This window comes from Harmonia axyridis, chromosome 1 (genome assembly GCF_914767665.1).
Source record: "Harmonia axyridis chromosome 1, icHarAxyr1.1, whole genome shotgun sequence".
Taxonomy (NCBI): domain Eukaryota; kingdom Metazoa; phylum Arthropoda; class Insecta; order Coleoptera; family Coccinellidae; genus Harmonia; species Harmonia axyridis.
In genome coordinates, this window is record NC_059501.1 from 16110839 (window position 1) to 16134077 (window position 23239).

The 23239-nt window shown below is 36.4% G+C and overlaps 2 protein-coding genes across 3 annotated transcripts in view; one reads left to right on the forward strand and one right to left on the reverse strand.

Annotated features, from left to right (window-relative positions):
- Positions 1–23239, forward strand: part of LOC123683162 (synaptogenesis protein syg-2-like) — a 554553-nt gene that overhangs the window by 318798 nt on the left and 212516 nt on the right. For both annotated transcript variants that reach the window (XM_045622065.1, XM_045622072.1), the window contains exons 4-5: positions 11435–11548; positions 15286–15489. In XM_045622065.1, the coding sequence (XP_045478021.1) occupies positions 11435–11548; positions 15286–15489 (318 nt within the window). The remainder of the gene's footprint in view (positions 1–11434; positions 11549–15285; positions 15490–23239) is intronic.
- On the reverse strand, positions 13887–14601 carry LOC123683174 (superoxide dismutase [Cu-Zn]-like). Its single transcript, XM_045622085.1, has one exon. The coding sequence runs from the start codon at positions 14489–14491 to the stop codon at positions 13946–13948; it is 546 nt and encodes a 181-aa protein (XP_045478041.1). The 5' UTR covers positions 14492–14601; the 3' UTR covers positions 13887–13945.

Genomic DNA, 23239 nt, shown 5'->3' on the forward strand with positions numbered 1-23239 from the left:
CTCACAATCGATCGAAAGCAACAACGTGTTAATGATTCTGACCATTATTTGAAGCTGTTTAAGTGCAATAAACCTGAATTTTTGCGTCGATATGTGACAATGCATGAAACATGACCCCATTATGTCACTCCAGAGTCCAATCGACTGTCAGCAGATTGGACTGCACACGATGAACCAACTCCAAATCGAGGAAAACACGAAAGTCAGCTGGCAAGGTTATGGCATCTATATTCTGGGATGCGCAAGGTAATCAATGAATATTATATTCATTGATTACCTCCAAAAGGGTTATACCATCAACAGCGATTATTATATCGTTTAAAGCATGGAATCGTTGAATTTGAAGAAAAAAAAGGTGCTCATCAATGAAAACAATGGCAAAATTGCATGAATTGTTCTTCAAATTGCTTCTGCATCCACCGTATTCGCCAGATCTGGCTCCCAGTGACTTTTTTCTGTTCTCAGACCTCAAAATAATGCTCAATGGAAAGAAATTTAGCGCTAATGAAGAAGTAATCGCTGAAACTGTGGTCAATTTTGAAGCGAAAGACAAATCGTACTACAAAAATGGCATCAAAAAGTTGGAACATCGCTATAAATGCTGTATCGCCATCGAAGGCAGCTAATAATAAAATCGAATTCTGCCAAAGAAATGTGTTGTAATATGGTAGACCGGGGACTTTTCAATTGACCTGTTAGAAACCTGGACGAATCGGAGACACTAAGTTATTAATCTGGTCAAAAGAACAGGATGACATTTCACGAATATTTTTTGTTTCATGCTCCAAAATGACAAACCACTTTCCGTATATCTCGCAGACTGCCAAACCATACAGCAATGTCCGAATAACAAATGGGAACTTTTGGCACAAGAAATCCGGATGGCGTAGAGCGCGCAGCCTTTGGTTTCTGTCCCGATTTGCATACAGTAATGAGACTTTTAAATCGCTGTTTCTTGACGTAAATGTAATGCACATGTCGTATATCCGGGGACGTTCAGGAATTCCATTTCTATCGCGCCGATATTTATTTTCCTAACCGTCTCTCAACTTCAAACTTTATACGAATCCCCGACTGCTGCAACTCTGGGAGCGAATGATAATACATTTTCTGGCGTAATCCGTCTTCTGATAGTCGCAGATAATCAGGTTTCATGGGATCCATTCAGATTTTCGGGATGCAGTTCAATAAATGCGAACTGCTCGACATTTTGATATACGGAGAAGTCGTTTCGAATATCAATGAAGTTTTATAGTTCAATAAGAGGGGAGTTAAGGTTCACAACTTTGAGATGTTTCACAATTAAGTAGGTGCTACGTATAAACAGCCGACAATGTGATACAACGCGAATATGATGAAAGTTTTCTTTGTGAAATTGTATGTGCTTTAGTGATTGAGGAGGAGAGTTATAATAAAATAGCTATAAGATCTTGCAGAAAAAGTCCAGGAATTGGTTGATAAAACACGAAATTCAATTTTGTTGCACCACATTCAAGATAATGCGATGTAATGAACACCCCGAGTGGAGGATAGAGAGCACAACACAAGTTGGTACTTAAGTGCGTCCGCAAAGTAAGGACTTTCTCGCCTAGACAGCAAAATGATTATTTTCAATGGAAATTAAACATTTCATAAGTTGTCAAACTATAATTATTAGGCTTTAGCAACCGATGATCACAACAATTGTGATTTCTATCAAGTTTTGTTTTAATTTATCCCTACAGGAAAAATAAGAAGACTGTGAATATTGTTATAATTCGCAAATACAATATTCTACATATATCATTATGAACAATCGGAGAAAAAATTATATCTTCAACTCGGCATCAAAGCAGAGTAGATTCCTAACCGAGCGTACAGAGCTAGGATTACTGAAAAAAACTTTCTGGAATTTTTCGCATACCTCAAATAGAAACAAAGATATATCGGAACATTCGACTGTTGACTGTTGACGAATCAAGATATCTATTATCTGCTTTCTGATGTCTTATTATATCGAAGGCAAAGATCGGCGTCTTTGAAGATTTTCCCTGAATCTTATAATTCTTGAGATGCTCCCAGTGAGCATCAAATTTGGGACACCATGTACAATGTTATTATATAAGAACAAAATAACAATAAGTTAAAACGCCAACGTGTCTCTTGCCGTTACTCTGTATGAAATTTTCATTTTATTCCACTTTTTTACAACTTTATTAATAAATGTCTCGCCTCTTGATATATTACCCTGTATATCTCAAAAACTGGTAACAACAAAATGTATACTGTTGTCATTACAATAGTGTAATTGAACTAAGAGTAATGAAAAAGAATTCTATTATTCCACAGACGATTTTTTTGATGACAGGGTGAATTATGAATTCAATGAATTTCATTTTGAATAATGATCGACTCACTTAGTATCTAACAAACATTTTGATCGAAAACCAATCCAAAATTATTATATCATGGGTAAGCTATATTTGTCGAGTAAAAGTGTTTCATTCGAAATGTTTTCCTACCAGAAATGACCAACAGAAATGTGAAATAGCGATACATGCTGATAGTCAGGCTGCAATCAAAGCACTGAGCTCACATATCATCGGTTCTAAGATGGTATTGGAGTGCCGGAGAAAATTTAATGAAATAGGAAAGAATAACAAGGTCTTTTTAGTCTCGGAAATTAGCGGTAATGAACAGACCAACACACTTGCCAGAAAAGGAGCACAAACTCCTTTCATGGTAAACTTTCTGTGGCGTAGATAAATGTACCTACAAGAAAGAGTTCCAGAAGAAGGAAACACCGAAGAAAAACACTATGGCGGAATCTTCCTGGTTTAGATCACTCCAAAAATTTCTTCGAAACTTGGACACTGCGAGTTCCAAGAAGTATCTGGATCTTAGAAAAAATATACTGCACCCCCCGCTGGATTCCTCACAGGGCATTGTCGCCTTAGGAAACACCTCATGGAAATGGGTCCAACAGAAAATGACGAGTGCAGATTCTGTGGGGAGGAAATTCCAGGTCACTTAGTGACGAATCTCCTCGCCATTACTAGCCAACACAAAATTTGCTTTGAACACGTAACTTTTAGAAGTGAGTAATTCGCCTCCTTGAAGCCATCCTAGATACTTGAGTTTATTAGAAAGAACACTGGAACTGGAAGGCAAGCTGAAGATCACGTTATGGAGAGAATAGCTCAGATGGAGGGGAAAATTGACTATTAGGTTCCAGTGGAACAGAACCTCCTTTATTAAATCCAAATCTAAATCTACGTGAAATGTTACTGTAAAGGAATGCCATTTTCTAACTTCGACATCCTGTATTTCTGTAAACTAGTCATAAGATTGGGTCGGGAGAGTTTCTTGATCAGGAGCTCATATTGAACAACAACCAGTGACAACTGTTGTCTGGTCCTTCGTCTACAATATTCCACGAATATTGAGTCGATTCACTGAATAATGTTTTTTCACCAATGAGCATTGAATTTGATAAAATAATTTCTCTAATTCTGTGGTTACTCCGTTCATTCTTCCACATCTTGTAGAACAAAATAGTGCGAGAATATATTAGAAACGCACAGTTTTCATGGTTATATTTTATCATTATATGTTGGTACTTCGAACTTTCCGCCACGGCTTTATCTGTCAATTCATCAATTTGGCTTTAAGAAATCAGTTCTGCCAACCAACATTTTTCAAGCCAAAAATCACTAAATGATATTTATGGAAATATTTCATTAATTTCAATAAGAATGCAATGAATTAGAGAAAATAATGTATAATACTCGTACAGAAGGCTCATTCTACCACTCGTTCATTCCAAAAATTGGCCACTTCGTGGCTCGTTTTTGAATTTTGAACTCGTGGAAGAATATCAATGCCTTCTGCACTTGTATTATAAATAACTATTATCAATTTATAAACATTGTTGAAGGGTATATCTTTCTATGATTGATTGGCATAACCTATTGAACACAAATGAAAGACGAAATATCAAATAATAATACACATTGTTGCCATTATAACCATTTCAAATTGTATTGGTGGCAAAACCTTCATCACAGGTAACTCGAGATTCTATCTTACGAAACCGGCGAAATTACCACGATAAACGTGGGGACACCATATTTCTTCGAAGCCCCCAAAACAATGTGTCCACACAGGAAACCTGTACACACATCTACACACGTTATCATTTATTCAACACGCCTCAGTCGGGATTACAAAGGACCCCGAAATCCGGGACTGAAAATTTATATCAACCAATTAAACAAGAACGAAATTCGACCTCCGGAACGCATTTCAACGAATCCGCAAGAAGTCCGGACGCTCCTCTCACTTGGCCGATGATTTTCAACGAGCCGAATTCGATCTTTCCGCAGATTACATCTGTTCCTGACCCGGCAGTTAATCTCGGGAATGGCCATCTTATGACAAGTCATGAATTATTTGTGCAGCCGTGGACAGCGTTTACCTCGCTCGGCCATAGTCTATATACATCCTCTTGTGCCCAGGAATGAAATATGTACGTGGGATCAATACCTTTATTCCGCCGGTTCTACCGGAGGTCTTGTCCGGGGATCCGGTCTCATTATTATGCCCCATCCTTCACCTTCGCCAAGACTGCTATACTCGATTGCATTTTCCAGCGTTATGGACGGATCCAGTATTCGGCTAAAAGGACAGACAAATATATTTAGCGGAAATATTTTAGTTGTAGTGGGGGTTGGTATGTTTTGAGGGGACGCCGAGATCTTGATAACTTCTGGACAACGTCTGGATCTTGCCTTGATGTCAATATACAAGAAGTAATTTTAGATTTCAAGACAAGAAATTTTATGTTAGTATCAAGATTTTTTGTCAAGAAAAAACAAGGAATTAATAACAGGACTTCATTGATTATCATAAACAATATTACATAATGAATAAAAACATAATTCCATATATCAATGACAGAGCGGAATTCTGGTGGACTACATCCTTCTGTTCTACCTCTCAAACCCTGAAATGAGAGAAACATATTAAATAAATCCTAGTGCGCCTATGTATAGTTACAAAGAAAAGATATATTAATTCACTCTGAAAATAGAAAACTAAAAAGAAAAGAGAATAATACTCAATATAAAAAAGTTATCATAAAGACTCTGAACGCCTACCTGAACGATGCACACTGTTCCCTGATCAATAATTCCAGACATGATTTACTGAGAGAACACTCTGAAAACTTTCAAATTCCTCCCAAATTTTTAAAGTTCTAGTTATACGATCATCATGAAGTTTTCACGAGGCTTGAAAATGTAACCCTACATCTAGATTCGATATTGAATCAACAGGAAAATACAATTTCTGATATTCTGTATATTTACGAAACCCTTCGTCGGATTATGCCCATTAACGAACTCAACTGTTAACTGATAATAAAACTATTCAAAAACCTATAAACTTAGTATAATTCCACAACTTTCCGCACGAGTTTCATTCGTATAATAAAAATTAATTCAGGGAACTTGAAATGAAATGACAAAATACTCTCTGTTATTACACTAGCTAAAGGACAAAACAAACTCGACAAAAGCTTAATTCAATAACAACGGCAGTAGGATGTTGTCGCTCCATGTAACATGCTTAAATGCGTTCAATTTTCCAAATTATTACCAGCAGTACATGTGAAAATTACATTTTCCAGAGATCAAAGCAAGGAACTCGCAGAGTTGTAGAGGAAATTTCTGCTGCTGGATAGAAGCGACCTGATTGGTTTTAACGTTGTTGCTGTATACTTACCTATGTAGGATATTTCATATGTAGCTCATGTCGTTTTTGACATCGTTGACGTATGAACAAATTCACATTCAAATAAATTCACCATATAAAAGCGAATACTATCCACCTTAAAGTCACATGAGCTGCAAACCAAATCAGTTTCTGAAATTTTCAGGAGAATTGCCAAACAACTATCAATAAAAATAATCGAAATCAGTTTGTATTATTACCACCAGTAGTGCATAATATATTTTTTTTATAATTTATCAATATTGAGACGAATAATTAAGGTTTTATTATGATAGCAACAGAAACGTTGATCGAATACCAATACATATATAAATAATATTTATACATTTAAGTATTTTACATAACCAAAAATAGACACGTTTGCATTATTCTGGTTAGATTTAAGGTTCATTTTGAATCCTTCAAAATTTCAGTGTGTTATGAGTAACTTCACTAGCAGAGAGTTACAACAAGGGAATATATTGTATTGTGAACAACTGCAATTTTGTACTTCCAGGTTGGGTTAGGTTAGGTTGAGTTAGCTCTCTGTATTATAGATCTTCTTCCTTATAACAAACATCACAGAAATTCAAATTTTGTACAAGGTAGTTTTTTTGTGATTAATTCTTTGAGCAAAATTAAAATGTGACCCATTAATATGAGTATTTTTCACGGACTATCCAAATATGTTATTGGAAAAACTATAGAACAACGACATAAAAAGTTTTCCAAAAATAGTAATTTACGTAACAAGTCCGGAAAATAGGGTTTTTTTGGACGAATAGACAAAATTCCAGGACGAGCGTAAGCGAGTCCTGGAAGTCTGTGAGTCCAAAAAAACCATTTTCGGGCGTGTTGCGTACAATATTTTTTCGGCAACCATGTAAAATAACACTATCGCTGCTGCTTTCCATATCTTATTGCGATTGCGATCAAAAAACATGCAAATTTTTGACAACTAATTTCATATGAACTGTCAACCGTTATCTCGGTTGCTATGGATTCTATGAGTCTTTTCCGGCCTAGTCCGGGAAGTACGTACTTTCCGGACTAGGCCGGGAAATGCTACTTTCTCAGAGAAAAAGCGTCCAGGAAGTGAGCACTTCCCGGACGGTTGCCGAAAAAATTATTTTTTTTCAAATTAAACCAGTTTTGCAAATTACATGGTTTAGAGACAATTTTTGATTTTTTTTTTTTAATTTGAACTTCTGGTTCTCTCGTCATAGGTAAATTTGTCAAAAGCTTCTGAGAAAAAGGGGAAATAACGTTGCTTGATAATATACAAATAACTACGGATTGAAACCAAAATGACAACGTTGAAAATTCAACCGCTAACGTGAATTTCAATGACCCAACATGGTATGAACTTTGAATCATCGTACGATGTGTTCATTGGGTTATGCCAATTTTCAGAAATGTATTCCATTCGTTTCTTCGAAACTGCCTAATTTACAGATAGTATTAATATAATAATATTAATATAAATAGCCTTTCAAAGGAATGACTCTTGGATTACTCGAACAGAAAAAAGAATCAAAAGCATAGCTCAAGAGCCTGAAAATTCCCATATAACAGAATGAGATAAATTCCATCACTGTTTCAACGAATGCTTTCTACCTTTCTTCGACTTCACAATTCACACGTCTGTTTGCAACTCCACTCGGCAACAAACCCCCAATCTCCAGAGGATGCTGTCTGCCGAGTACCAAGGCGAAATAAATGATACAAGAAAGCGTTTAAGTTGATTTAATTATACGCTAGAGAGAAGGACTAATTAAATTTGTCTGGAAACAAACGATTATTCTTGAACATCAATCATTCGGGGTTGTCTTGTTTTACAGGGTTACCTAATCATTAAACAATTTATGTCACTGCACAAGAAATATTGTAGACAGCAACTCAGCTATTTAGTCACGATCAGACAAGACTGCAGTTAAATCTGGGCACGTTGAAAAAGTGGACGATTTGCGTGTCAAATTGCTATTTTTCTCCCTCTTCCGTGTTAGTTCCTATAGCAGGATTAAAATATGCTGAATAAGGTTTTCAGTAATTTCTCAGTGTAAAGATTCGGTCTAATTCTAATACGACGCTATCAATCTTGTAATTATTGCTCATAAAGATTAAGCTGTCTTGTAAATAAGTTATGAGTAAAAAACGTAAAGGCCCTATATTGCTTTCGTGATAACTCCAAATTATTTTTGGAAGTAGATTAATTCACATCATTGAAAGAATATCGAAAGAAATACTGGATATTTCTGTGACTACATTGTGATTCGATTGAACTATGTATAGAAAATTCAAGAAGAATATAAGGAAGGAAATATCCAATAATGCAGATCCGTTTTGTTTGAGATTTGGCGCAATTGGCGTATGAATGAGCGAGCGCTTAGAAGATCCTGGCGCCAACATCAGTGCTTTCCTCGTTTTGTCTTCTAAATTATAATTCCAATGAAATGAGAAACTCAAAAGGAAAACGGAGACATGAAAAAAGAGCATAATACAGACATAAATCATATAAGTGGGCTCAAAATTGTTCTTCCTATTAATAAAAAAAGTCAGCCAGTCATGTGAATTGAAAATCCAATTATAATTTTTGGCATTTGGCTAGTTATGCCATATCTTCCAAGGTCACTTTTTGATGTGGATTCGACTGGAAATCGATCTGTTTGTTAAATTATTTCATGGCACGTAGGATTTTTTATCCCACACCGTTCGCTCCACAAACATTGTTTGAAGATGAATCGGCTCATTATTTCTGTTTAACTAGAGATGTTGCGATACCGTAGTATCGGGAAACCACTTTTTGTTTCGAAGGTGATTCTGCCAATCTGATCTCATTTTTGTTGCCAATTATTGAATGAAACCATAAACAGGGTCTCTTCATTCACTAATTCCAACGAATTTAGGTACCTACAGAAGACGTCCAGGAATTAATAATTTTAACAATTATTTCTCCGTTCATTCAACCACACCTTATTGAACTAATTTTTGCGAGAATATCTTAGATTCACAGAGATTTCATAGTTATATTTTATTATCATGTGTTAGTACTCGGAACTCTACAGCCACAGATTTATCTATTAATTATCTGTCAAATTTGTGATACAGAGATCATGTTGTGCCAACTCACATTTTTCAATGCAAAATTCACTAGAGGATATTTATGGAAGTATTTATTGATTTCAATAAAAATTCAGTGAATTAGAGAAACTAATGTAAAGGGTGTTTTTTTCAAGGTATATTACTTTAAGTTGGCAGTATTGTTCAAGATAGCGACCGATTCAACAGCTGTCAAGTGATTTATTCTCAGTTTAGTTTGGCAATTCATCATAAATAGACTCACGCCTGAACAATGCAACAATTGCAAATAGTGCAATTTTATTTCGAAAATAATGGTTCTGTGCGGATTACGTATCGCGCACTACGTCCATTTTATCGTCGACAAAATCGTCCATCAGAGCAGTTAATTCGATTGACCATGGAACGTTTTCGCATCACGTTTACTCTTATTGATAACTCGCATCCCCAGAGACACTTTATGGAAGATTTTGCGAAAGGATCTTGGTTTGCGTGCTTACAAAATCCAACTCGTGCAAGAATTGAAGCCAAACGATCATCAAGTAAGGCGTAGATTCGTCGAATGGGCTCAAAATGAGATTGCCGTTGTTCCCGATTTTCATAAGCGAATTTTATTTAGCGATGAAGCGCACTTCTGGTTGAATGGCTACGTCAACAAACAAAACTGCTGCATTTGGAGTGAAGCTAATCCTCAAGTGTATGTCGAAACACCGTTACATCCAGAAAAACTTCTTCAAAAACGTTGATGACCATAACGTTACAGTCAATGGTGATCGGTATAGAGCCATGATTACTAACTTTTTCATACCTGAATTGAACAACCATGATGTCCAGGAGCTGTGGTTCCAACAAGACAGCGCAACAGGTCACACAGCTCGTGCCACAATCGATTTATTGAAAGACACGTTTGGTGACCGCCTAATTTCACGTTTTGGACCTGTGAATTGGCCTCCAAGATCTAGTGATTTAACACCGCTAGACTACTTTCTGTGGGGCTATGTAAAGTCATTGGTCTATGCGGATAAGCCACAAACCCTTGACCATTTGGAAGACAACATTCGCCGTGTTATTGCCATTATTGCAATTTAAAGTTCTATAGCTCTAAAAAAAACACCCTTTATAATACTCGTACAAAAAAACATAAACTAACCTAACCACACCTTAAGACTTTTTTCGTTGGGGACCATGTGAAAGATGAGGTCTACGCTCCATAATCGGTTTGAGATCTTAAGAAGGGAATTCGAGAAGTTATCCGATTATTCGTCATGAATGTTATAAATCAATAATCGTGTGGAAAGGGTAACGAGAGGATTGTTCAAGGGAAAAAGAATAAGGACACCCTCAAGGAGAAGTGCTAACCGTAGACACGTATTTCGGGCTATCGGCCTTCATCAGTAAAAGTACTAGGATGAGCAACACTTGAAAGAAACAACAAACAAACGGAGTCAACAACAGAAGCCAGCCGTCCATTCGCGGTTTCAGCAGGAAGTTCCAATGGGTTTTCAGGGAACAAATAACATCACCACGCGGGAAGCTTTAGCTACGTGACATTCGAGTCCAGCAACAATAATCATGTGGATAGGGTAGCGAAGGGATTTTTCAAAAAAACAAGAGAAACGAATGAGGACATACCCTCAAGGAGAAGTGCTAACCGTAGACACGTGTTACGCGCTTTCGGCCTTTATCAGTACGGTGAAAAAGTACCAGGATGAGCAACACTTGAAGGAAGCAACAAACAAACGGAGTCAGCAACAGAAGCCAGCCGTCCATTTGTGGTTTCAGCAGGAACACCCAATGGGTTTTCGGGCTACAACTAACATAACCACGTGGGAAACTGAGAAGCTATAGCTACCTGCGTGACATTCGAGTTCAGAATAGTTATTTATAATACAAGTGCAGAAGGCATTGATATTCTTCCACGAGTTCAAAATTCAAAAACGAGCCACGAAGTGGCGAGTTTTGGAATGAACGAGTGGTAGAATGAGCCTTCTGTACGAGTATTATACATTATTTTCTCTGATTCATTGCATTTTCATTGAAATTAATGAAATATTTCCATAAATATATTTTAGTGATTTTTGCATTGAAAAATGTTGGTTGGCAGAACTGATTTCTTTAAGGCAAATTGATGAATTGACAGATAAAGCCGTGGCGGAAAGTTCGGAGTACCAAAATAGATTAATAAAATATAACCATGAAAACCTAGCGTTTCTGATATATTCTCGCACGATTTTGTTCTACAAGATGTGGAAGAATGAACGGAAAAACCACAGAATTAGAGAAACAATAATCATGTGTAAATGAACATTTTCGAAAAACACGATGTAACTATGTAAAGGTGATAGTTATAGAGTTGTGTTTTCTACCAATGAGTTTCTCATGAAAATTTGGCCTCAGACTCCCTAATCTAGTATAGAGATAGGACTTTCCATTCAAAATTGTCCAATTTGGCATACCCTTTACATATTTAGGCTTGAGAATAAGCTTGAAATTGTATAATCTCCAGCGTGAATCACAAAATGTAAATTTTAATTCAGTTGGTTATCATTGACATGCTCTGAATTTTGTGATATAACAAATTGATATTATTTCTTTCTATTTTCAGTACCCCCAGAAAAATTGAGTGTATTAAACGAGAATGGAGTTCACATTCCCGACTATATTCTCGGACCCTACAACGAGGGCAGTGCCGTCAACATCACCTGCGTGGCTACAGGAGGTAAGCAACACATCTCTCACTGTTAATTATAGTAGTCGGCAAAGTCACGCCATAAATTAGTTTGCAACGAGATAATGATCAACTGTAAGTGAAAGTTGCTAATTACTGGAATTCAACTCGTCGCTTTGCTTTTTCGATTCTTGAGAGGTTGTACTCGTATTCCATTATACTTGGATTTCCACTTATCCAACAGCTTGTAAATTAACTTTTCGGCAATTAGTTATTCAATTAAAAAACAATCACATGATTCGACAGCTACTTAAAATTGAGTGGAAGAAAAGGCTTAGCGCCCATATATGTTTATCTGATATCGATTAATTTTGCATGTCGTGATATATTACCACGAACTGCAAATAAATTTTCAGGTTCATTTGTTGATTTTTTATAAAGTTGTTCAGTGATACAGAAGTTTGTCTTCGCGAGAAAGATTCATTGAGTTGGAATTTTCAGGTACAAAATTTTCAGTTTGTAATCTTCTGAAATTTCATTATCTCTGGATATCGACAAACTACTATTAAGAGGTCAAACATTAGGTACCCATTGATTTCTCCTCTAGCGCTCCTGCGATGACCAAACCTTGTACGATGTACAAATTTGTACATTCGACGACTGGTATGTCACTTTGATATATAACATCAGCATGTCAGTTTGGTATCTAACGCATTTGTTAGAACTGAAATCCTCACAATCCGAACACACTTACTTTCGGCTTTCTGTTCTCAATACGCAGACGATATCAAATTATTTTATGAAGCACGCTTTCCTGATGTCCTTCGAGGTGACCTGGTGCGGTTGGATGGGTGGTGTCACCAATGGCTCCTCCCTCTTAACGTGGATAAATGCAAGGTCCTTCATCTTGGTAGATACAGCCCGAGGCATCAATACTTTTTTGATGGCCGTGTTCTGGAGTCATGCAGGCAGCATAATGACCTTGGTGTCATCATTACAGAGGATCTCTCCTGGTTTGGCCATGTGGGTAATTTGGTCTCTAGAGCCAGTAAGATGTTGTACCTGATACGGCGGGTGTTTCCCAGATGTTCGATTGTCACTTGCAGGCAGCTTTATATAACCTATATCCGACTGATTCTCGAACACGCCGGCCCCACGTGGTCTCCTCAGTCCTCACCTGATTTGTGATCAACAACGTTTGGAGAGAATAGAGCGCTCTGCAACCAGGATCCTTTTTCGGCGAGTTCGACCATCTTACGAGGAGAGACTACAGATGTTCCGGTTGAGTAGTTTTCATGACCGTCGTGTCCGGGGTGACTTGATTGTGACATATCGCATCTTAAACAATTTTATTGGTGGTGATCTCGCTGACATCTTTATGATGAACGAAAATCATCTCTGGGGCCACCGGTATAAGTTATACCACGAGGTGTTTCGTACACGTGCGAGAGAGTCTTTCCTGCCGAATCGAGTATTCGGTTGGTGGAACTCTTTACCGGAGAGTGTCGTGGGTGCTGAGAGTGTGAATTCGTTCAAAAACAGACTAGACTCCATTTTTGCTTAGAATTTTTTTTTTGTTTCTTACATTTATCTCCTAAGGTGTTTTTTTTTTCTTTTTTGTATGAGATTTATAGGCCATATGGCCTCATCTCAGTATCTTTTTATAATAATAATAATAAAAAACAAATTCGTAGAAAAATGTTTCGATAGATCTTCGGCGCCTTATGCATTTTAAGTTACTAATTTGAAGCATATTTTAATATTTATATTTCATAGACATTTCTAACTAATATACTGGGCTTTTTTGACGCTTATTTCATTATTACTCACAGAGCTACAAACTTTGAGGTTATGTTATATTCTGTTCGTAAATTTTTGATGAATTAATAGATATTCTATTTTCTGTATTGATTCAATTATACAAGCAACAAAACATGAAGTGATTAAACAAAAAGCATAATTTATAGCTGTTCTAGGGACTGTACTTCCAAATTGCAGTCACACAAAAGAAAGGAAAATTATATTGGTCTGAGATTCTGAGATTTCAACATTTCAGAAAAAACATCCGGTTTAATTCCATGCCTGGCTCAGTCATCAAAAATAGGCCTCTTGGAATGCTCACATCAAGTAAATTAGAAATAAAGAAAAAAATGTCCTGAACTAATAAAGGATCCATGCTTTACTGGTTTGAACGAGCAGCATTGTTTAAAGACCAATAAAAGATAACGAGAATGATTTGACGCAAATATAATTTAATAAGAAAACACAAAACTAGATGAACAGGACCTCTTTATCTATCTGCTCAGGTAGATTCAAGTAAAAGTCAAAAAAGCAAATGAAATATTCATTTTTTGTTTGCCATGTCTCAGTCAATTTCAAAAGGAAAACATTTTGTTCCAAAAATTTAATCGTCATTTTTATCCACAATAACATATAACATATGCGTTCTTAAGCATATCCTATAACACCACAAGCAATACGTTCCCCAGAAGCTCCTGTCGTTTTGGATTCCAGTGTATTTCCCCTTCCAAGGTCATCAATTTTGGAGTGTACCACAAGAGACCTGCCGATGATTGAGTTCGGTCCTTCCAACAGCAGCTGTTTATCCACAAACGAAAATACAGCGATACCTTGTTCATCGGCATTTATGTTGCCCAAATCTCCCATGTGTCTCACTTTGTCCTCCAACGCCCCATGTTGTTTGTGTAAGGGGTTGAAGTGACCACCAACGGTCAAACACTTCGGATCTCTAATGTCTCCTTTCTCGTGGATATGAAGAGCGTGAGGTCCAGTATCAAGACCGCTGATTTTTCCAGTCACCTGAATTCCCTTGACAAGCTTTTCGAAAGTTATGAGACCGTTTACACTGTTGAATGGACTTAGAAGAACGCACACTGCTTTTTCAACTGGTTCCTTTTTTACAGGTTCAGTTTTGCTACTGACGTTTACGTACATTGTTATCAGTGAAACGAGAATGACTATAGGGATTTTCATGATTTACTCGATGTTGGACTACTTGGAGCATGGCAAAAATTTTCTCGCGAAACACCTCACATCTTATAGAATTCGAATCGATGTCAAAGTTAGATAAAAGTGACAGAAAGATTTCAAAATTTGGTCTGTCTGATTTTTTCATTTTATGGAACATGCATAGAGTATATTTTCTTGACTTTCATTGAGATGATTCCTTTCAAAACGCGTGATGAATTGTCAAAAACTTGTCAACATGAATGAGCATCAGGCAGTTCACAATATTTTCCATAGAAGTTAGAATTATAACTGGATTTAAAAAGCCAGAAGATGATTTTTGGCTATTCTGAAGAGGCCATGAAATACAGAATTTTGAAATCACGAAATATCGAGAGTTTTTGGTAAATGAATTAAAAAAAACGAAAACAATTAACCTTTTTCGAAAGTATTGGCCCCAATATTCATATTTTACTGTTAGAAATTCTTGAGCTTGAAAGAATTGAAGATATTACAGATGCTCTTGAAAAACAAGTTCTATCTAAAGAAGACATAATCACAATAACTGAACCTCCAAGATTAAGATTTACTAGATCACCTAATTGAAAACCAAAAAATTAAAGCCTGGTTGTCACCTCAAGGTTTCACTCAAAAATAAGGTAATTTTTTACTTTAACGCCCCTCGTATTTTTCACTATTTTCTTATTTTTCATTGAAAATGTGCATTTTACAATGATTCTTATTTGTTGTATTTCGTTTTGAGTATTTATAAGAATATCACATTTTTGTACGATATAAGGATGTAATCACTTTTTTTTCAGGACGTCCCTTACCCAATGTGACTTGGTGGCAAGAGAATGCACTGCTCGATGATTCTTTCGAAAAATTGCCCAACAGGCAAGTCCGGAACGTTCTACATATAGAGAAGCTCGAGAGGAAGCATCTTCATACCGTATTCACCTGCCAAGCACTGAACAACAATCTGGTCGCCCCAATTTCTAGCTCTGTTACCCTCGACATCAATCGTAAGTGCTACTCTCTTCCTTCTTTTACTGTTGAATCTGAAGTACTCCACACACTCCAACGTTCTAACTCTGTTTCATCTTGACAATGTACATCGTTCAGTTCAAATCGATACAGAGGATGTTGTGAATACTTGAGAAGCAGTTCATATGTGTGGCCGATTCAGATTTAAATTTTATGATTGAGTTATCTACTCGTATATGATAGATTCCGGTTAGGTTTGAACTTGAGCTTCGCCTATCAGTATCAGAACAAGAACGAAAAAACCATCTATATAATAAGCTTTTTTACTTCCTCAAAAGCTGCAGTAGAGTGAATCTTTTACTCCCTTGGGTAAAAAAAAACATAGCAATTCAAGATTATTTATACATATTCATTTCTTATTCACATTTACTTTGATATTGTAACCTTCGCTGATTACTGAACAATGTTTACAATGAATTAATTGCATTGGTATATTAATATTCACTCCTTTCAACTCTCTGAAAGTAATTGAAAGGTTAGTTTTGCTTTACCGAATGTTGCTCCATCAGAATATTTTCAGCAGTTATCTTCAAGTTTGTTATAAATTTTCAACACAACTCTCTGCAACAGTGATAGATTTGCAATCACCATAATGTTTTATAAGGCTTATATCAGACTGTATCTATAGACCAGGTAAGATCTCGATAAGTGACCCATGTACGTAGATGAACAAAGGTATTTACCTTATTATTCATTTTGTTCGGAAATTCTCTGGAAGTGTTTCAACGTAGGACAATTGTTCTTGCAATTTTTATTCGAAAAATTGAAGAAAAGAGCTAAGAAATTCCAAGCAAACTTTTTCGTTTCCAACGAAATCAGAATTTGCTTTATCACGTTATCAGAACAACAAAGAATTCAAAGAATATCGGAAAATAACAATTTTGCAGAATTAGCTGATCCAAACGAGTCAAAATTTTTGGTGTAGATGTAAAACAACGATTTCAAGCTTGATTTTTTGAGTCTATAACTGTATAAAAAGTTCAATATCTGGATGATCGTATTATCTGAAGCCCTCATCTAGATAAACTGACCGGCAGCAATGACATCGTAATAAATCAAATTTAGTTTTACTCATATGGACAAATGGTTAAAAGATCCAGACGCCAGGTCAGTGCTTTCCTCAAGGTGTTTTTTCTTTCAATTTTTTCGATACCCGTCCTTGAGAGAGACTCAAGCATACCTACTCAATTAAGTAAAATGTTTATTATGTTCTTAGAGGTAGTACTTATCTCATTCAACCTTTTCGAATTGAAAATCGCTACGAATTTTACTGCGGCGTTGCAGCATCCGTACTATCTTTTACTACCGTAATAACAATATATTCTACTGTCGTTTTGTGGCCAGAAAACAGCATTTTCATTGGAATCTCTGTATTCGACGATTTGGAGTTTCATTGCTCGTTTTACCCTAACAACTGCAGAAGCCTATTTCCATCCATTGATTATCAGGTGCAATGGAGATGGAACAGTTGTTCCATTCTTGCAGTCAGGTAGCGGTCATTAAAATTAATACGTATTGGAGAGAAAAGATGTTATTGTGAATTCCGAGACGACTTGAAGACCATAAAAAAGCTCTATTATTAGACCATTAGAATAGAAATGGAATGAGCTTTTCTCAGTTTCTTAAAGGAATAAACATTGTACAGTGCATCCCATTTTGGGTGAGACTGCCAGGTTTCTCGCTTGTTATTTAAGATAGAGCCTTGCGGTTTTCACGTTCCTGTCCTACTTTTTCGTGAAACTCAAGTTGGTCTAATCAGATTGTGCATAACTGTTTCCGTTCAAAAGATACAGGGTGATTTTGGATATTGATACTTTTCGGACCCCTTCTTTATCTCCGAAGTTATTAGAAATAATGCTGAGGTAAAAACTACGTCTGAATCAGAATTCTGCGTAGAATCCAGTGGCGTACTCAATATTTTTTTTCGGGGTATGGTTTTGAAGATTCAACACAAACTTATGTTTTTTTTAATGGAACACCATGTGTATCATTACTTCGTTGAATTCGTTATTTTTTTTCCTTCAAAATGATATATGACACTATGTAGGTAGGATGTTCAGAAATGTTAAAAAAGCACTAAAACATCAAATAATGATGATTTTTTGTTAATGGGCAATGGATTTCCCATAGAAAAGAAGAATCAATAATGATAACAATAATTTATAGCGATGACAGCTAGATCAGATTGGTTTTTTCCCTCCAATGCCTGCTTGATAAAACAATGCTCCCAAATGCATAGTAGCCATAATAACAACAAGGATGTTTGTGTCATCAATGACCTACTACTTTTAAAAATCGAAAGTAATAATCCTCTTATTGAAACATAGAAAATTCATGGCCCATTTACAAAAAATCATCATTATTTGACGTTTTAGTGTTTTTTCAACAATTCTGAACATCCTACCTACATAGTATCATATATCATTTTGAAGGGAAAAAATAACGAATTCAACGAAGTAATGATATATAGGGTGTTCCATTAAAAAAAATATAGGTTAGTGTTGAATCTTCAAAACCATACCCCGAAAAAAAAATTGTGTACGCCACTGGATTCTACGCAGAATTCTGATTCGACGTAGTTTTCAGCTCAGCATTATTCCTAATAATTTCGGAGATAAAGGAGGGGTCCGAAAAGTATCAATTTCCAAAATCACCCTGTATCTTTTGAACGGAAACAGTTATGCAGGATCTGATTAGACCAACTTGAGTTTCACGAAAAAGTAGGAGAGGAACGTGAAAACCGCAAGGCTCTATCTTAAATAACAAGCGAGAAACCTGGCTGTCTCACCCAAAATGGGATGCACTGTACAGAGAATAATAATGAATTTCATGATTTCAGAAAAACAAAAAACGATCATCCATATTTACAGAACCCGTAATCGGATTATGTTCATTAACTAACTCAACTGCGCTTTTGAGAACCAAACTTAGCATGAAAATTTCAAAACGAAATTAAAGACATTATTTCTTACAATCATCATTTCTATATTGTAGTATTTCGATATTTCTAATTTGCGAATGAAAAAAAATAGAATTTTTGGTAATTTTTTTCTCGCAAAAGAGTTGATGATATAGCATGCATAGAAATATCAGTAAAAAAAATTCTAGAAAAATCAAATGAGGCAAAACTCTAATCTCATAATATGTCGTTTCTCGGTCATGTGAATTATTCTGGCGTCATCTTGTGGCATGAAAAGATGTATGGAAGATCTTGGATTTTGTATCTCATTTCATAGCCAATGTGGAGCAGTGTATAAATAATTATCGATGGCGGTACCTAATATAACCAAGGATGATCATTTCTCAGTCGGGTTCTGGCCGCCGAACATCCAAATTCCATCAAAACCAGAAATGAGAGCTCCCCGATTGATAAGCAAAAACCCCGAAAATTGCGAAAAATCCATTTTCAAAGCTGCATATCTCGAAAACTGTCCATTTTTGAGCTTTGTGGCTAAGAACACTTCTGATCAGTTCAACAAGAACTACAACATATCAATAATTCAGCCAAATTCACGGAAAGCCATTTCCCATACTGAACGTGCGGGGTCCTCTATGACGAATACTAGGAAAGTATTTCCTTTCGACGACTGTTGGAATTATTGTAAGATTCCTAACTTCCGTAAAGTTCTTCCTTTCGAGTAATATTCCTAACTTCTACTGATCATTGAATCGTTCTAGAAACACTGCTCATTAATTCTGTCCCTCTTCCTCTGGTCAAATATTGACATATCACGAGAATGTCACGTGGGGGTGTTCCCTCTTAACGTTTGCTACTATTTTCAACTCATTACAGTTATTATCATTATCAAAAAATTCCTGTGTTCAATATCAGTTCATTTTGTATTTACCAGATATGGCAAAGTATAACGGAAAGGTAGATATTTCAATTAAATCTATTAGTATCGTTATATCTCTCGAAAGTATATTTGGGAAATGACCTTCAACTTTTATCTGTTAGAAGTCAAAAGTTTATAATATTGGCTCAAGTCTAAAAAAACTATTCGTATGATGAATTGCTGCAGGAAGACGACACACAATAAAAAGTTTCCGGATTGATTTAAGGCATCTCTCCATATATTCTCAAGAGGAGAGGTCTCAAACGCTGGATGAAATATAACATTTTGGGAGAAATATTGAGTGGATAAGTTCGACAGATTTGTTTACCCATTGCCAATGTCATATATTGTTTGAGCATTCTTCTTTCCAGACAATCTGAATAATCTATTCATATTTTATGCGCGTGTATACGTTCCGTTCGGTATGTTTTTGCGTTATCCGCCTATTCTCAATATTTTTCGATCACGAAATCTGTTATTCGGATGTAATGCCAAGGGGCGGAAAAATCTGATTTTTTTCATTCGAGGATATGATAAAGGGGGATGATAGACAGGAGAGAGTATGTGTTACGGGGTATTTGGATGTGTAGTGAAAAGGGATTAGATTATATTATACAAGGGGCGATAAGGACATGTCAACCACCAACACACTGACCTAAAGACCTACTTTGCTTCCCCTCACTATTCGCCAGTCGGCCAGCTAAATTTCAATGAATTTCTCTACCCTCCCTGTAACACATATGCTTCAGCTAGGGATCCACAGCTTGGCTTGATTTTAAAGCTACTTGACTCAAGCTCAAGTTATGTAGCTTGAGCTCGACTCAACTCAAGTTGAAGTCAAGTAGAAGTTTTCAATGTTAAGTCAAATAGTAAATGAATGAAAATACTTGATTGTGATGAATAATGAAAATCTCAATATTGTAAGTTACATAGATTTGATCTCGACAAGAATTCTTGAATCAATTACACATCGATATCATTGTAGAATGTGATACATTGTTGAATTCATGATTTTTTTTTCTTTATCACCCCATAAGAAAACCAATATGGCGTCCATAAGAAAAAAAATTGACTATCGCGTCTCTTAAACAATGGATAACAGAAAAAATTTGAAGACACAATTAGAATCTCTATATTGGATAATGGGTACAAACCTAATTTCGTAAAGTTATTTCCAAACACAAATGAGTAAAACAAAGGATTTTTAATTTTTCGAGATATCTCGGGAACCATTGACGGTATTTTGGATCTGTATACACCAACACACTCATTTTCAAATAACACAAGTTCTACCCCAGTATACAGGGTTAGAACTATTTAGAAGGCCACTACAGGGATATCGAAAACCATAAGAAAGACAGGGTGGCTTAAATGACAAAAAAGTTGCATTATTTAGTGATGTACTGTACTGTCCCTCTAAATAATTCTTATCCTGTATTTCTGAGAAGAGAAAAAAACGATTTTATTTGTTATAGAATCTGGTATTGTTTACCTTTGAAAAAATGGAAATTTGTGTTATAACTTCAAAACTAATGGCTCGACTAATGTCAATAAATATAAATTATTACACCAATGGATTTTACTGAAAAAAAGTACCTGTATGATGTTTTTATTATTATGTTACTAGCATCAATAATAAAGAAGTTATGACAACTTTTCATTTCGCGCCATTTTCAAATTTTTTCTCATAACTAACCAACCGACACCGCACCAAAGTTACCGTTAATACGTTTCTAAAAGCCATCATTCCAAGAATCAGCGCTCGATACGCGGCATCTTCCGAATCCAGTTAATTTTCAACCTAACTACCCCACACAATGACGCGCCAAATCACTGCGTTATGCATCGACTTCACTACCGGCATTCCTCATCAAAGCCTCCGAGTGCGCCAGATAATGAATGCCATCGCAATCGCCACCTAATGCATGTTTAATATTCTCCTATGCAACAACGATTACCCCACTCTGTTATCAGCGCTCATCTCGCCGATGCTAGACGAAGCCGCATGCACGCAAACACAAAAGACGCCCTTGTCTTCGCCCGCGGAGAGAGAGACGATCGCATTGTTCTTCGGCTGTGAGTAAATCCGCGCCAACAATGGACGACCACTGCGAAATAACTAATTCGGCGGGTTTTCGCCCGCTATTCCTATTAACGTATGGATTTATGTTCCTCGACCGCGGACCGCGCTACCCCCTCAACCCCCGGTTGAACCGACGGTTCATGAACCGTCCTGCCTTCCTCCTAACCGGTTTTTATTTCGGGTGTTAACGAATAAACATAACACACCCCGAAAGAGAACAACACAGAAATATGTGATTTATCGCGGTGCGCTGTCTGCGATTGCCGCCGCGCAATTATTTATAGTTTACATTTGCGCCCTCAGCCGGACGGACATTTGTTATTCGCAATCGATGCTTTGTGCTGGCGGTTTCGACTAGGTTATTAAAATAGATAAAGCACTAATGGTATTATTCCGTTTGAAGCGACCCAGAAATGTCCCTCTCTCGTTGATGCTCGTCGATCGGCGTTTGATGCATGATAGTGGCGTTGGTTAACTGAATGATGTGGCTGGTGAGCTCGTTAGGAGTGGAACACTCTTGTCCGCCAATTATATTTCGACATTAGCATCAATTATCAAAAATTAGAAAACCACCCACTTGAAATTAGCGGCTTTTCTTCGTTTTTCTAATTTCTTTTCATGGAATTTCACTGAACCATTAAACCGTTATTCTACAACTGAAATATGTAGTAAAAACATCCTGGTCTGAGATCATTTCTAAGATAGAACACAAATACTTGAAGTATTCAACTACTGCGAACTAACAAGCCATTAAGAAAAGAAAAAAAGTTGATACCTTTTTTGTAACTTTTTCCCCCTTCGCGAATGTTTGTTCGATATCGTATCACGAAGAACACTTGTTCGAGGGTTCTCGTCAATGATGTCAGGATGTGGGGTTGGTCACAGTTGCGGTGCGACTTGAATATTAGTCCCTCTCCAACCGTGAGGTGGATCACGATGGTAAGGACAATAATTTCCTCTGGGTATATTAGTACTCAGGTTATTTTCAGCCATAAATGATTTGAAAATGAAATAAATTCTACGAACCGTGTAGATTGTTGCACTTTTTCAATGGATCAAGAGTATTTCTGGCATTTCTCTTCATGAAATTTCACTGAACCACCAAATCGTTTTTCCACAACCGAAATATGTACTGTAAACGTCCTGGTCTGTCAAGATATGAGTCCCCTATAAGTTCCCATCCCCTAAGATTATAAGAACACAAATACTCGAAGACTTGGAACTAACAAGCCATGAAAAAATTGGATGAACTGATACCTTCAACCCAATTCTCTTCGTAACAATTTTTTTGAAGAAACTAATACATATCAATGCAGGCGTGGAACGTTCAATTTTTCTCCTTTTGATTCATTCCATCATACATTCGAGAATATAGGGTTTCAAACTTTATTTCACTATGATACAATGGAAAATTGCAGCAATCAAAACATTTGCGAATGTTTAATCGATATCGTATCACGTAGAACACTGATTTGAATGTTCTCGTCAATGACTGAGTGGGGATGATCACAGTCGCATTGCGATTTGTAGTCTCTCTCCTACCGTGGGATGGATTACGATGGTTAGGAGAATAATTTTTTTTTGTGAGAATAAGTACTTAGGTTTTTTCGCCATAAATGATTCGAAAAGAATAGAAATTTTACAAAAATAAGAAATATAAAGGAAAAAAAAAAACAAATTTCCACTGTATCATTGAAAGAGAACACTCGTTGATTCGGTATCGTATCACACAGGTGTTTTGATTGTTGCACTCTACCACTGGACCATGAATATTTTCTGAAATATCGTTGAATATCCTATATATGCGAA